The sequence below is a fragment of the Oxyura jamaicensis genome, chromosome 18, assembly GCF_011077185.1.
Source record: "Oxyura jamaicensis isolate SHBP4307 breed ruddy duck chromosome 18, BPBGC_Ojam_1.0, whole genome shotgun sequence".
NCBI classification, from domain to species: Eukaryota; Metazoa; Chordata; class Aves; order Anseriformes; family Anatidae; genus Oxyura; species Oxyura jamaicensis.
The window spans coordinates 11872506-11887121 of NC_048910.1; the positions used below are offsets into that span (position 1 = coordinate 11872506).

General features: G+C 59.6%; 1 protein-coding gene across 1 annotated transcript in view; it reads left to right on the top strand.

Moving 5' to 3' along the window:
- The first annotated feature begins 337 nt into the window (after positions 1 to 337).
- Positions 338 to 14616, top strand: part of LOC118176014 (putative sodium-coupled neutral amino acid transporter 10) — a 35534-nt gene continuing 21255 nt past the window's right edge. Inside the window, exons 1-10 of the mRNA XM_035342725.1 lie at positions 338 to 458; positions 972 to 1089; positions 4175 to 4220; positions 5082 to 5175; positions 6258 to 6401; positions 8075 to 8199; positions 11035 to 11137; positions 11891 to 12073; positions 13943 to 14054; positions 14207 to 14313. Of these exons, the coding sequence (XP_035198616.1) occupies positions 354 to 458; positions 972 to 1089; positions 4175 to 4220; positions 5082 to 5175; positions 6258 to 6401; positions 8075 to 8199; positions 11035 to 11137; positions 11891 to 12073; positions 13943 to 14054; positions 14207 to 14313 (1137 nt within the window). The 5' untranslated portion in view covers positions 338 to 353. The remainder of the gene's footprint in view (positions 459 to 971; positions 1090 to 4174; positions 4221 to 5081; positions 5176 to 6257; positions 6402 to 8074; positions 8200 to 11034; positions 11138 to 11890; positions 12074 to 13942; positions 14055 to 14206; positions 14314 to 14616) is intronic.

The window sequence follows — 14616 nt, forward strand, 5'->3', positions numbered from 1 at the left end:
GTCTCTGGGGGGTCTCGCCCCCCCCCCCCCATCCCCTGTCCCCCACCGCCGCCCTCATTCCCAGTCCTCCCAGGAGCAGCATGCTCGGTCCTCCGAGCCGGCTAGAGCGCCGCCGGAAGCGCCAGCGGAGCAGCGGAAGCCGGAAGTGCCGCTGTGGCCGGTGCCGGCGCTGGGGCGGGGCGGGGGCGCTGCCGCCATGGCGGGCGGCTGAGGGCGGGCGGCGGGGCCGGGACGGGCCGGGACGGGCCCTGCGGGGGCGGGGAGGGGAGGGGCAGCGCGGGGCCGTGCGGGGCCGCAGCTCCGGTACCGGGCCCTACCGGAGGGGAGGGACCGGGGCGGTCCCGGGGCGGGCTATGGCGGCGGCGGCGACGCCGGGCTCCAACTGGGGCCTGATCATGAACGTGGTGAACAGCATCGTGGGCGTCAGCGTGCTCACCGTGCCCTTCTGCTTCCGACAGGTGGGGGAGAGGCCGCCGGGATGCCGGTACCGGGCGGCGCGGGGGGGGGATCCCGGGCCCTGCCCCCGGTGGTACCGGCGGGGGAGGCCCCGGGCAGGGCCTGCGGGTGCCGGGTCAGCCCCGGGGGGGGAGCTGCACCGGGACTGACCCAGCCCGTGGGTGGACGGGGCTGGGTCTGGACCTGTATTGAGCTGTCCGTTAAAAACCGGTGGGTAACGGCACCCCCCCCCCTCCCCCCGTGTCCCCGGGCGAGCTGCGGGCAGGCACGGCGGCTTGGCACCGAGCTGGGTGCCGTGCCCGTGGTGTGAGGGGGGTGACAAGGAACCGTACGGCAGAGGCTGGGCCCCGGGACCTGCAGCAGGGACCCGTGGGACCCACGGGGTCACCGGGAGGTCTCACGGACCCGTGGGGTCACCGGGAGGAGCCTGAGGCCGGGCGCCCCGGGAGCAGGTGACTGCCCCACTGCCCACGCCGCTGACTTTCCGTCTCCTCCTCCCCCCCCTTCCCTTCCAGTGCGGCATCGTGCTGGGAGCCCTGCTCTTGGTTTTCTGCTCGTGGATGACTCACCAGTCCTGCATGTTCCTGGTGAAATCGGCCAACCTCAGCAAGCGCAGGACCTACGCCGGCCTCGGTGAGAGCTGTCAGCTTCGGGGCTCGGTTTTCAGGGCCCGGTTTTTATTTATTTATTTATTCTCAGCTGTGGTTTTGCTCTGCCCTCTTAATTTGCAGCTTTCAGCCTGGTATTGTTGGCGCGCCGAGGGGTTTCTCGGGGCGGTTCTCAATCCGCGTTTTTGTTCCTCCGTCGGCCTCTTCCCCCTGCGCCGCGTCCCCGGGGGGAGCGCGACGAGGGTTTAATTCTGCTCCTGGCAGCGAAGGAAGCGGGCACCAACTTGTTTGGACTCTGCGGGGCGGGGGCACGGCGCCGCCTGATCGAGACCCAAGTTTTTTCGGGGGCTGGCGCAGCGGCTGCCTGCTGCCAATGATTCGGTCTCGGCACAAAAGCCGCGAGCTTCCCCGCCCGGCGCGCTGCCGAGGACATCGGGTCCTGCCAGCACCGAGCCTGGCACCGAGCTCCGGCCGCCCGGCTCTGCGCCGGGAGCGTCTGTGGCAGGAGCAGGGGGGAGCCGGGAGGAAACCGTGCGAGCTTCCAAAGCGGCCGAGAAAATAGAAACATCTGCAGGGCTCGTGGGGGGGTTGGCAGCGCCCGCCAGCCCTTTGCCTCGGCTCCTCCGCGCTGGCGCCGGCCTCAGGTTGTGACCTCTCTGCCTTGAGGGGGGGGGCAGGAGGGGGTGGGGGGGTTGGAGCCCTCTCGGCTGGTGTGAAACCGCAGGGAAAACGTTCATTAACCCCAATTCTCTTGTGTTTTTTTTTTTTGGGGGGGGGGGGCCCCGGCCCGCCCACCCCGAGAGCTGGGCGGCAGTGCCAATGGGGAAAGAGTTAAGGAGCTGCGTGGCTCGGGGTGCTGACAGCTGGGTTTCCTCCCCGCTCGGGATGCCCGACGGGCTGGGCTTCTGCCAGGCTTTATCTGCAGGAAACTAAACGAGAAACTAAACTAAAAACTAAGCGAGGAGCCCTCAGGTAGCCCCCGGCCGCCCGCGATGCCGCCGTGCAGCCGGCCTTTGTGTGCCGCTTCCCCTTGGCCGAGCACAGCGAGTCCCCCGCACCTTGGAGCCTCGCCCGGGAAGGAGGGATCCTCGGCGCTTCCCGAGCCAAGGGGCTCGGATCCACAGAGGCCGGCGACGCTTCCGAGCTTCCTGGCACCTCCCGGCAGGCTGAAAGAAGCGCCTCGCCTCCCTCCCCGCGCCCTGGGAGAGGCGCCGCGGGGCGCGGGCAGGGGAGGGACGGCGCTGGGAGGAAGAGGCAGCGCTCCCGCGCCGCATCCTAATGCGCCGAGGCCGGGCAGCTCCACACAAGGCAGCCCTTTGTGGCCGCCCGCCTGCGCCCGGGTCCATCTGCGAGAGATCCTGGCAGCCCCCGCGGCTGATTCCGTGGGAGGCTTTGGCAGCGCTGAGGGACGGAGGAAAGTTGGGTTTTGTTGTTTTTTTTGCAGATGAACGTGAGGCGCTCGGGCCCTTCCGGAGGCTCGCTGAGTGTTATGGCCACGAAGGAGCCCCGGTGCTGAGCCCGGGCGTCCTCACCCCGCATCGCTGCTGGGCTGGGCTGCCCGGGGGGGAGGAGAAGCAGCTTGGGCAGCTCCCTGCAGCAACAAGCGCCGAAACGCAGGCGGCTCGCTGCAGTGACCACAATTAAAAAGGGTTTCTCTAATTACCGATGGGGTTTGGCTCTGCCCAGCTTGTCGGGCACAGAGATCCCACCCGAAGGTGCGTGACCTGAGCGTGTATTTTATAGCCGCCGTCTCCTTCCTCCCGGGGAAGATAAAGGACCCGATTTTTCCACAGCTGACCCAAGGTTTGAAGGCCTGTGCCCGTCAGAGGCAGGCCGGGGGTTCCAGCAGCGAGCCCGGGCTGCGGCCGGCAGCCGGGGTTGTTGCCCGGAGGCACCTGAGTTTGTGTGCTGTGAGAAAGGAGCCCCGGGGGTCGGTGCCACAGCAGCAGCAGGCGCTCTGGAATCTGCACCAGCCCCCGGGGGGGATGTTTTATCCCCTGCTGGCTCCTCTCCCTCACACCAGCCCCGTGGAGCTGGTCGCTGCGAGCTCCTGGAGGCGATGAGGGCTGGCGGCAGCCGTGCCGCCCCCCCTCGCCTCGCGCCGTCGGCTATTTCCAGCGCTGCCCCTCGTAGCAGCTCCGCTTTGTTTTGCTGCTGCGGCTCTCCCGCTGTGCCTCTTCTTTTTTCGTTCTGCGGGGGAACATGATGTTTCCTTAATTTTTAACTCGAGCCGAGGCCAAAGTAGCCACGGTTTGGAAGTTAATATTTAAAATAACAGGGGGCGCTTCCAGGAGCGAATAAATTTGTGTCCTGGCGGGCGCTGGGAACCCGCTCTGCACCTTGGGAGGGACAAAGGGGAACCCGGGGCTGCCTCGTGCTGGGCCTCTGCAGTGGCACGGGCGGGCAGCGCGGTCTCTGGTTGGAACTGGAGGCCTCAATTCCCGTTCTACCCAGTGCGATAGATCTAAAAATACGCGCGGAGGCTTCTTGGCTTTTGAAGACAAAAACCCAACGTTTTGGAGAGCGGTGATGGCTCTGCTACAACCCCAGCACGGGGGGGAGCGAAGTGCTGGCAGCAGCCCTTTGGTGTGGGCTGCGAGCGCCGGGTATTTTGGGCGTGGGGTTGGACGTTCTGGGCACCGAATCAGCTCTCCCATCCAGCAGCGTCAGGCGGCGCGGTTGGAGTGGGAAGATAAAAATAAAAACGGGGAGTTTGATCGAAACTTTGCGCCGCAGTCGCTTCTCGCCACGCAGCGTCTCCGACGTGCGCATTTTCTCGGCCGCGCTGCCTTTCCTTTAATGGTTGCCATGTGTGGCTGCTGCTTCGCGCTCCTTTTTTTAAAAATAGAATGGGGAAGGGAAAAAAAAAAGGAAAAATAACCTGCTTTCGCCTTCCCCTCCTCTTTTTTCCCCCTTTTACGCGGTTTCCAATTTGTGGAGGGCGTGTCTGCAAAGGAAAATGGGAGGGTGGGCAAGGGAAGCGGCCCCAAAACCCAGCCCTGGAGGGCTGCTGCCCTCTGTCACTGCTGAGCTGCTGACTGATGTGTGCCACGATCTGGCCCTTCCCTGCATTCACTGCCACTTTTTTTTTCTTTTTTTCCTTATGCCAGCATTTCACGCCTATGGAAAAGCAGGAAAGATGTTGGTGGAAACAAGGTAACCTGCCACTGCAGTCGGCTTTCTTTCATGAAAACGCTCCCGAGCCTGCTGCGGCCCTGCTCTGCTCATTTCCCCGGCTGCTGCCTCCCCCTGCTCCCCGAAGTCCTCCTTGGCAGCCAGAACTTGAACGAGAGAGTAAGCGAGGTGCCCGAGCACCGCCCGCGTGCCTCGTCCTCGGCGCCTCGCGCCCGCTTCTGAGCTCGTGAGCTCCTCCCCTGCTCTGCTGCGCGCTGGGAAGTCGCGGGCACGCCGCTCGTGGCGGTTTTCCAGGGGCGGGATCCCTGCCAAGACTGCCGTGAGCTAGCAGGAACGGTCGGGACCTCGCATCTGCCTGCTGGCTTCCCGGTGCCGCCGTGCCCCGCGGGGCCCCCAGGTGCTGGGAAGTGCCCTAAGGTGGGGGCCCTCGGATGACCCCGACAAAAAAATCGACCCCAGACAATCCCTTGCAGCCGAAAATCCCTCGCAGGTTGTTCAGCAGCCTCGTCAGGCCGTGGGATGTTGTTACCGCGCTGCTTTTTCCAGAGGAGTTTCTCTGGAGGCATCTCACGCTCTGGCTGGGCTCTGGCGCCTTCTCTTTCTCTGATCCCTGCTGCAGAGCACCAAAAATATTTCTCCAGTGTTGCTTGTCCGTGCAGGCAGTTGCTGTAATTGCCCCAGGGATGTTACCTGGTGGATGGAGCTGGGTTTATTTCGCTGGGGATGCCAGCAGCGGGTGGCCCGCCCCTCACCCGAGGGCAAAGCGTGGCGCTCCCTGTCGTGGCTGGGCGCAGAGCGAGGCCCCCGAGACCTCGCCTGTGCCCCAGCTGCGCCCCAGGGCTCCTGCTCCAGCCTCCTCACCTCTGTCCTGTTGTTTTGCAGCATGATCGGGCTGATGCTGGGAACTTGCATCGCTTTCTATGTTGTCATTGGTGACTTGGGGTCCAACTTCTTTGCTCGGCTGCTCGGATTCCAGGTAAATCAGTCCTCGCTGCGCCGCCCCTCCTGTGCGGGCGGCGGGCCCGGCTCCCTCGCAGCGAGCTGCGTGTGCTCAGGAGGCCGCGGGCTGCTGTGGGGTCGTGTCCTGGCAGGCTGTAACGGCACGCTCGTGGGCAGAGCGTTTCCTTAGAGCCATGTAGGTTGGAAAAGACCTCTCAAGATGAGCAAGTCGGACTGTTTTGCTCCGTGAGGTCCTGGAAGCTCAGGCATATGGAGAACCATGAGATGTGCAACCCCCCCAGTAAGGCACTGCCAGCAAAAAGAATCCTCGGGCTCTTGCTCCCTAGTCATTCTGAAGCAGATTCGTGAAGGAGATAACGCTCCCTGTCCGAATTCTCGCCCCTACCAGGCGGTGACAGCAGTTCCTCCGTCTGAGCTCACCCCTTTGCAGCTCCCTGCTTCTAGAGGAATTTTTGCCCTTTTCACATTTGTTTTAGTGGCCGAAGCCACGGAGCACCTCTGGGAGGTGAAATCTGCCCTGTGGCAGCCCCGGGGTTGGTGCTGGAGGCTCGAGCAGCAGCCCCCAGAGCCGGCGTTAGGGCCGGGTGGGGGAGTGGAGTGGGGCTGTGGAGGGGGCTTTGGCGGGGCCGTTATCTGCTCCGCCTGCTGCTGCTAAGCTCTGATTAAGGGACTGTGAAGTTAAAAAGATGTGTCGCGGCTGCAGCCAAATTAGGAATTAAATATTTCCAAGCATTTCGGAGCGTTCTGCTATAATAAATACCAATGTGAGGTTTTGATTAATTTTCTGGATCAGAATTCTCAAGACTTCAATCTCCGAGTTCCCGAGCAAGTTCAGGTTTTATTTAATTGCACGAAAATGCTCAAATGGCTTGCGCTGGATTAGCGTTCAGAGCTCCCCCCTCCCTGTTTTTCCCCTGTCACGCGCGCTGTAGAGCAACAGTGGCACCCAGTGACTGTGCGAGCTCATCACAGACCTGGCTGTGGGCATGGCAGGCGTGCAGCATCGGATCCTTAAACCCCCGCAGAATCACGGGCGGGAGTTGCTGTGCTGCTTCGCGGGGGCATTTCGAGCCTGCTTCAGTTCTGGTCCCTCTGCAGGTGTCTGGCAGCTTCCGCATCGTCCTGCTCTTCGCCGTCTCCTTGTGCATTGTGCTTCCCCTGAGCCTGCAGCGGAACATGATGGCCTCCATCCAGTCGTTCAGCGCCATGGCGCTCATCTTCTACACCGTGTTCATGTTCGTGGTGGGTATCGGGGCTGGGAATGGTGTTTTCCCCGCGGGCTTACCGCAGCTGTTCCTGGTCGAACCCTGCTGGGACAGCCTGCAGGTGCAGGGCTCCAGTTTAGCGTGTCCTTCCTGATAAATGGTGCTGAGAGAGCCTGGCGTGATCACCGAGCTGCGTGCCCGCGAGGGTGGGAGCACAGAGAGCAGGAGCTGGCCAGCAGGTCACAAACCCTGCGGCGACCAAACGCATCTGTGGCTTATTCTCCTGTTGGTGTCGTGTGATTTAGGGCTCCAAAGTTCAAACCGGAGGATGGGAGATGTGGGGGGAAAGGTGCCTGGAAGCAGGAGGGCTTTTATCGAATGTTGATGTTTGGCCTTGAAAGCTCAGCGCCTGGAATCTGCCGCGGGAGGACAGTTCCCGTTAGCAAACGCGCGTCCCTCAGGCTTTTTGCAGCTGACGTCTGTCAGGCAACAAGTGACTGTGTTAAACACCACCGCTTCTGTTCCTTGCGCACTGAAAGCTTTGTAATCTCAGCCCTGGTACATGGGCGTGCATCTGCTCACAGATCTTTCTAGAAGCATTCTCCTTTTCTGAGATAAATGGATTCTTGACCATTTAGATCCAGTAGGGTAAGTGGGGGGCTATCCAAAGCTCGCTCTGTTTGGCTCGGCCAAGCTTCGTTACGCAGCACCATTTACTGAGAGGGGGACTGGACGTGCCTTGCAGTGACTTCAGTTGGCACTCCGTGGATGCTCCTGCAGCTTGAGCTTGGAGCCCCAGCCCGACCTGCCCCAAATTTCAGTCCTGGAAGAGCCGAAAGAAAAAGAAATAGGAAGGAGTGGAAATTCCTTCTACTTGGTGTTGTTTTTAGTAGGCTGGGCTGGGTCACACTTCTGAGTTTGCCTCTGGAACGAGTCTGGGAACTGTAAATGAGTGTTTCACAGAACTACTGTGTTCCAGAAGCTGTGCCTTTAAGAAAACCACAACATTTCATGAGACTTGGCTGCGCTAAAACGTAATCTCTGGGGATTAGAAAACCCCCATTCAGGCGATATTATAAACAGGCATTCAGACATATTTACCTTCTGTTTCCTGTGCAACCCAACGCCTGCCAGCTTCCCTGTCAATGGCCAAAGTGCTCCCCTGGCCTCAGCTGGGTGCCTCACTCCCCTTTTTTCCGTGAAATTTATCCTTGTCTTTGGTAAACCGGTGGTGTTAAGTGGTTCTGGAGTAGCAGTGGGCAGGTGGGGTCCTTGTCAAGGAACTTTTGTCGTTCTCTGTTGAACAGGACCTCCAAGTTGCTTCTCAGTTGGGTTTAAAAACCTGTTAAAAAAAAGTGTCAAAGAAATTGCTGGGAACAAGAACGCTCCCAGTTCGATGTGTCAGTGGAAACTGTCCCGCCGTGCTGTGATGTCTGATGGCAGCAAACAAGGGGGGAACGCCGTACATCTCGCAAAATACACCACGTCCGTGGTGCCAAGGGGCCACTGGGGCTGCCGAGAGCGTTATTGAAGCGGGTGGGTGGGGTGGGGGCCGGGGGGATTTGTCTTACAGGGCTCAGGCTGTGTGAGCTGTTCTCCCCGAGCTGCCACGTGCTGCCCTTTACCCTAGCCCTGGCGTTTTCTGCTGCTCTGGGGCTGGGTCTTAACCCCTTTTCTTTCCTTAACCCCTTTTCTTTCTCTCGGCTGCAGATCGTGCTGTCGTCCTTCAAGCACGGCCTCTTCAGCGGGCAGTGGCTGCAGCGAGTCAGCTACACTCGCTGGGAGGGCATCTTCCGCTGCATCCCCATCTTCGGCATGTCTTTTGCCTGCCAGTCGTAAGTACCTGCCCTTCCCTTCCGGCAGCTGTGTGAGGGCAGGGGGTCGTGAGGGAGCCGTCTGGTTCCCCATTTTATTTTAATCAAAATATTTTACAGCCCCCTGGAGTACGGCAGCTCATTCGGTTGAGACCCTTTTGTTCCCTAGCTGGGAAGGGAGTTAGATTTCACGTGGACTTGGGCGACATAGGAACATTTGGCCAAACGGGTCCTCAGTGCGGTGCTTCTGGTGCAGCTGCACAGGTGGTGAATTCCCCCCGTTTTTTGGAAGGAATGACTTCGTAGCAGGGAAGGCAGCGGGGCTGCGTGGCTCCCGATGGCCGCGGGGCCCCGTGCGGGGCAGCGTGCACTCGTGGCAGCTCCGTGCTCCCCCGAATCTCCCTGAGAACACTCAGATCACAGTCACGGACGTGGGCTGGCTGTTTGCATGTTCGCAGTTACCCGCTTGCAGTGAGGGTTTCCTCTGGCACACGGGAGGCCCCGGTGGCAGACCGGGCTATTTTCCTGCTAACAGCGTTACCTTCTGCACCAGAATGGCAAGTGAGCAGTACGTGCTCGGCCAGAATAGTAACAGGCTTTAAATAGAAGTGTAAATCCAAATGTGGACACGGAAAAGACCATCCTCATTTGGAAGGCTGGCAGAGTTGGGCTTTCCCCCCTGTAGTTCTAGCAAATGGGTAGCATGCCAGCAGTAAATGAATGTGACAGATAAAATTTGTTCAGACTGCTGTGTTTACACCCACACGCAAGATCCAAATCATCATTTTCCACTTATCGGCTCTCTTGGCAGCTTGGTTCCTACCCGAGCACGCTCCAGTCTTGCTGTTTAATGTCTCCATTACAACTGGCGAAGGGAGTTGTATTCTTTTACAGCTTTACCTTGTTAACATCTTAGAATTTTAAAATTCCCATTTTTTTCTCGTGGTAGCCACACGGTGCCCAGCACGGTTTTGCTGGGAGTTGGAAACGGGGAAATCCTTTGCTCTGGACCAGCGTGCACGTACCTAAATACAGCGTCCATCACCAGCAAGCCAAACCTAAAGCTGTGTGTTTCTTCAAGCATCAGGGCAATACCCTGTCCCCAGCCCAGGCAGTCTTTATAAGCGTGCTATTCTCAACTAGGCAGACATAATTTTGCTAACTTCCAAATCGCCTTTTAAAAAATAACTAATTCTAACTTAAAAACCCCTTTCCTCCAGCTGCACGTAAATGCAGCATCCAGTCAGGGCAAGTAAACCTTGAGAAACGGGCGATTCACTTGAGAGTTTGATGCCTCTCGCTCTTTCAAAGCGATCCCGTTGCAAAGTAGGTCGCTCCTCTCCCGCTGCGCAGCACGGCAACGTGCTGTGGGGCTGAGAACAGGGAGCGCCAGGACTCGGGGCTCCCCTCTGCTGCAGCCTCCCTGCGTGACCTCGGTCGAGTTGCTGAGCCGAGTGCTGAATTCACAGGAGCAGCACAAGGCAGGGGGCTCGCTGCCTCTGAGCCTCAGCTCCCTGCAGGCAGAGGTAGCGCTGTGGTCAGGGAGAGCTGCAAGGCGGCCACGACACTGGGTAAGGACAGCACGGTGCCTCTGGCCCTCTCCAGAGCAAGGCCGTCGTCTCCGGGTCAGGTCTTGGTGCTTCTGCTGGCTTGCCTGCCCAGATGACGTAGAACAGAGGAGGTGTGGCGTGCTCATCAGGAGAGAGTCCCCGATGCTTCGCTGCCTCCAGCGCTCTCCTGCTTAAAAGCAAACCCTGGGCGCACCAGCACGCGCTGCCTGCTCTGTGCTCCCTCTCTTGCTTTGCCCGGAGAGGCTTTGGCAGTCAGGAGGGCCCCACGGCGTGCTGCTGGGCCTCGGGGGACCCCGAGCAGTTTCTCCAAACTACCAAAACCAAACGTCTGCAGGCAGGTGACCCAGCTGAGGTCTCTGCGCACTGGGCTGGGAGGAGCCGAAGCCGTGCGGCTCCCCGGGAAGCTTCGGTCCCTGCCGGTGGCTGCACCGCAAGCCCGGCTGCGTCTCCCCCCAAGCTGCTGCTCAGCTCCCTTTGTGCAGAGCCCTTTGAAGTTCGGGGATTAAGGGTTAAGGGTTTTTCTGTTTGGCCTGGGCTCCACACGCTCTCGGCTTTGTGCCCCCTGGAGCTGGAGATGCCCCTTCCCATCTAGCTGGATGCTCCCCCTCCTCCTGAGAGCGACGTGGGTAACACGAAGCCAGGATGGAGCCACGTGAATTCGAGTAACAAGAGGTTAATGAGTTGCTAAAATATGCACCTGATGTCACAAAGTGCATTCCACGTGCTTTCCAAGTCTGTAAATACCCCAAATCCGTGTAATTGGCGCTCCTGGCTTTCTATGAACCGAGCTCTAGCAGCAGCGCTGAAACATGACGGGCGCTGCATTTAGCTTTGTTTGTTTAACTTTTCCTTTAGACAGTGTGATGCTCTAACCTTCTTCCTGCTTTTACTCTGTAAACACGGCGTTGCTTTAATTATCAGCACAGCCAGCTCCAAGAACAATAATCGCAGCGCGCTGCCTGGCCGGGTGCCACTGGTGTTCCAGTGGAACAAATGGTCATTCATTTTGCAACACTTCAGAACCAAAATGTTTACATCACACGTTCGGCTCCACGTGGTGGGGTGGGGAGAGCAGGAATATTTTTGCAACACTTAAAGTTATGAGTGTTCTGAAATCTCTTGGCAGTGGCAGTATAAATTGTGGAATAGCAGCGAGTGTTTGTGCTCCGTAGGGGGAAGGTGTCAGGGAGTCTTTGCTGCTGGGCTGAGGCAGGGAACGTGCTCGAGTTCGTTTTTTTTCTCTCTCTGTAGAAAGTTTCCTCAAATAACTTGCCCTTTTCTACAGTCAGGTCTTGCCTACCTATGATAGCTTGGATGAGCCGTCCGTTAAAATCATGAGCTCCATATTTGCTTCTTCCCTAAACGTGGTCACCACCTTTTACATTACGGTAAGAACCTTCCCCTTCTCCTTCCTTGCCAGAAGCCGTGCTCCGGAGGGGCGGCAGGGACGATGCTTTACCTGCGGCTGGGGCCGGTTTCTGCTTATCTGTATTTACTCTGAAAGATGTTCCATGTTTGCTGAAAGCACATGGAAGGGGAGATGGTGCAGAAGGTGTTTGGAGAGCCCCAGCTCTCAGCCCAGCGTGTTTCCTTGGGTGGAGACAGTGGGGACGCTCCTCCGTGCGCATCAGCCTGCTGTCTGCCTGCCGGGGCGCAGCCTGCCGGCGGCCCTGACTTCAGGAGAGCTTCTTGCAGCCCGTTGCAGCGGGAAAGACGCAGAGGGAGCTGTGCTTCGTAAAGCACCGCTTCCTAAAACTGAGTTAGTAATTCCTGAGGGGAGCCTTCCCCGTGAGGCAGCCTGCTGCAGGAAATCTCACAGCCCGTCCTTCATCGGAGAGGGGCTGGCGGCAGGCACCGTGTCGCTGCCCGGGGCCGTGACAGCTTTCCTCTCCATGAAAGCCCCCTGTGCTTGGTGAGAAACTCGCCTCTGCTTTTAGGGAGGGCACACTGTTCTTTAACCACCTGCCTCAGCGCTGGGGAGCTTCCAGGGCCCTGGAAGGCTGCCCGGGGAGGTGGCCCCACGCTCCCTCCCCGGCTGCTCGTAGCTCCTGGCAGGTCGCCGACCCCCCCTTTATACTGAGCGGGTGTGAATGTGCTTTGGAGTCAAACCCCCTGTGCTCACCTCCCCTCCTGCTGGACAGGTGGGGTTCTTTGGCTACGTGAGTTACACTGAAGCCATTGCTGGGAACGTCCTAATGAACTTCCCTTCCAACCTCGTGACGGAGATGATTCGCGTGGGATTCATGATGTCGGTAGCCGTGGGGTTTCCCATGATGATTCTCCCGTGCAGACAGGCGCTGAACACCCTTCTCTTTGAGCAGCAGGTAAGAGCCTCTTGCGCGGCCAGGAGCAGCTCTCTGCCTTGGTGTGCACCTTTGGAACTTGCTTTTTGGAGGGCTGCTGTGGCTGTTTGCCTTCTGCTGCTGGCTGCTGCCTTGGTTCTGTGAGGCTCCGCTGCCAGCCACGGATCTGTGAGTCGTGAGAGGCTCTCGCTGCCCCGGGGCACAGACCTCAGTCACGGTGAGATCCTAAGTGCCTGGCGGGTGGCAGCGGTGCAGCAGGAGGCCCGTGGCAGTCTCGAAATCCCGCTCTGCAGAACGGTTGATCCGTGGCACTCCGAGGTTCTTTTCCTCCCTGCAGAGGAATTTTGTGGGCAGAAGCGAGGCTGGAGCCTGCTGCTGCCCTGCTGCGCCCCAGCTCACGTGGCTGCTGCCCCGCTCTGCTGGTGGTTTCAGCTCTCACGTAGAGGTGTTGCACAGTTCAGAGCCGAGCGGTTCTCCCCCTCACAAAGAGGGAGAAATGTGCTTTTGGAAACAGAGGAGCCTCCTTATTTCCTGCTGCTCCAGCTGGCATCCTTTTGCTGGCCAACTCGGATCTTGCTTTGCATTTAGCTCAAGCTTCTGTTCCTGGCCTCAGAGCCCGGCCTCATTTCTTCTGTGCGTGCCTGCTCGTTTCTGCTCTTTTATTACGATTATTCTCATCTTTCCACCTCTGTCAATAGCTCCCTGAGCAGCCTTCTCCTCTCTGGGTTCAGATGTCCCCTTCCGCCGCTGCCTCGCGGGCTGTTTGGTGCCGGTGTGGTGCAGAACCGTGCGGTGGAGTGCGCCCCTCTCCCACACGTTCACCTTTCCCAGGGTCAGATCTTCAGACAGCCTTTGTGACTATAGTTGGTCTGTCTGATTTAGACTGTAAGTCCCTTGTGGCAGTAGCGTGTTCTCCTCTGTGTATTGTACAGCGCTAAGCATGCCGATGGTATTCAGTAAATAACAGTAAGAGATTGTGGGAATGTTCTGAGGCCTTTGTGTATCTGCATAAATAGAAACCTCTTAGGGCAGGAAATAAAACTCGAGCAATTTATAGCTCTAAATCCTGCCACTTCTGCCTGTGAGAAGCCCCCGGCTCTTTTCTCACGTCGGGAGGGCCCGGGGATGAGGGAAGAGTGCTGGCGAAAGCCAGCAGGCGTGGAGGAGCGCAGCTCTGGGGAAGCCTGGGTTCTCCCCCGGGTCCCCAATGTGTCACCTCGCTTTTGTCTCCCACCCCTGCGGCCGGGAGCGCGGGGACCTGCCGGTTGTTCCCTAGGGCCCGTGGGTTCGCGGCATCCTGTGCTTTCCTTCCACACCTCCTGCTCGGGGAGTGTGGGACGGGAAACAGGGGGCGTCTGGAAGCCCTCCAGCACCAGCAGCTCCCCCACAGCCCGGCTGGGGCAGCTCCGTCACATCGGAGGAGCCCTGCGCCGTGCTGGGAACAGCCCGGAGGCGTTAGGGATGCCGGGGGGTAGCTAAGCCGGAGCTCTTCCCCCGTGCCCGTTCTCCCCCCCTGCCTCCCCAGCTGCGCCTCTTTCTCATGCCCTTGGCCTTGGGGCCGCTCGCGGAGGCCGAGCAGCAGCAGCACTGGCAGAGGGATTCGGATACAGCTGTACAGTTCACGTTTGGGGCAGGATGGAAACAGCACATTTGGCTCCTTGCCTCCCATCCGTCTTGTTCGGAAGGTTCCAGCGCAGTTGCATATTAAAACTGCTCAGCCACGTCTAACTGCCCCCCACCCCGCAGAGAGCACAGCGCTGAGCCGACCAAACTGCCCCCGTCCGGTCCCCCCCATGCCCCCTTTGTCCCCTCTGGCAGAGCCTGGAGCCGTGCGGGTGTGCAGCGGGGGCTCACTTCGTTCTCTTCCCCCTCCCAACGTTTCTCTTCCAGCAGAAAGACGGCACCTTCGCCGCGGGGGGCTACATGCCCCCGCTTCGCTTTAAAGCCCTGACGCTGGCCGTGGTGTTTGGAACCATGATCGGAGGCATCATGATCCCGAACGGTGAGTGAGGAGCTGGGGGCAAGGGCTGCGTCCTGCTGAGCTGGGTGGGATCGCTGGGCTCCCGCGGCAGGGGGCTCGGGGAGCTGCCCGGGGCTGCTGAGCCGTGCTCCTGGAGGAGGAGGGCTCTGACTTCTCTTGTTCTTCTCTGCCAGTGGAAACAGTGCTGGGCCTGACGGGCGCTACGATGGGAAGCCTCATTTGCTTCATCTGCCCGGCTCTGATTTACAAGAAGATCCACAAGAACGCGCTTTGCTCACAGGTCAGTGCTGATGCTGCTGGACATCCCCCTAAGCCCTCTGCAGAGCCTGGGAGCGTGGTTAGCTGGGCTGCAGGAGGGAAAATGCTCGGCGCCTCCTCCAGCACCCCCCTGCAGCCTCTCCCTGCTGCAGGTGGGAGCCGTTGTGCTCGGCTGCTCGGCACAGCACCGCTCGTGGGCATGCAGACAGCAGCAGAGGGGCTGGCTCGGTGCATGCCCTGCCCCGGGCTGGAACACTGGCTCTTTTTGTCCCTCTGGCAGCCAGCGAAGCATTCATTCGGTGCGTGAAACGCTGCTTCCAGCCCT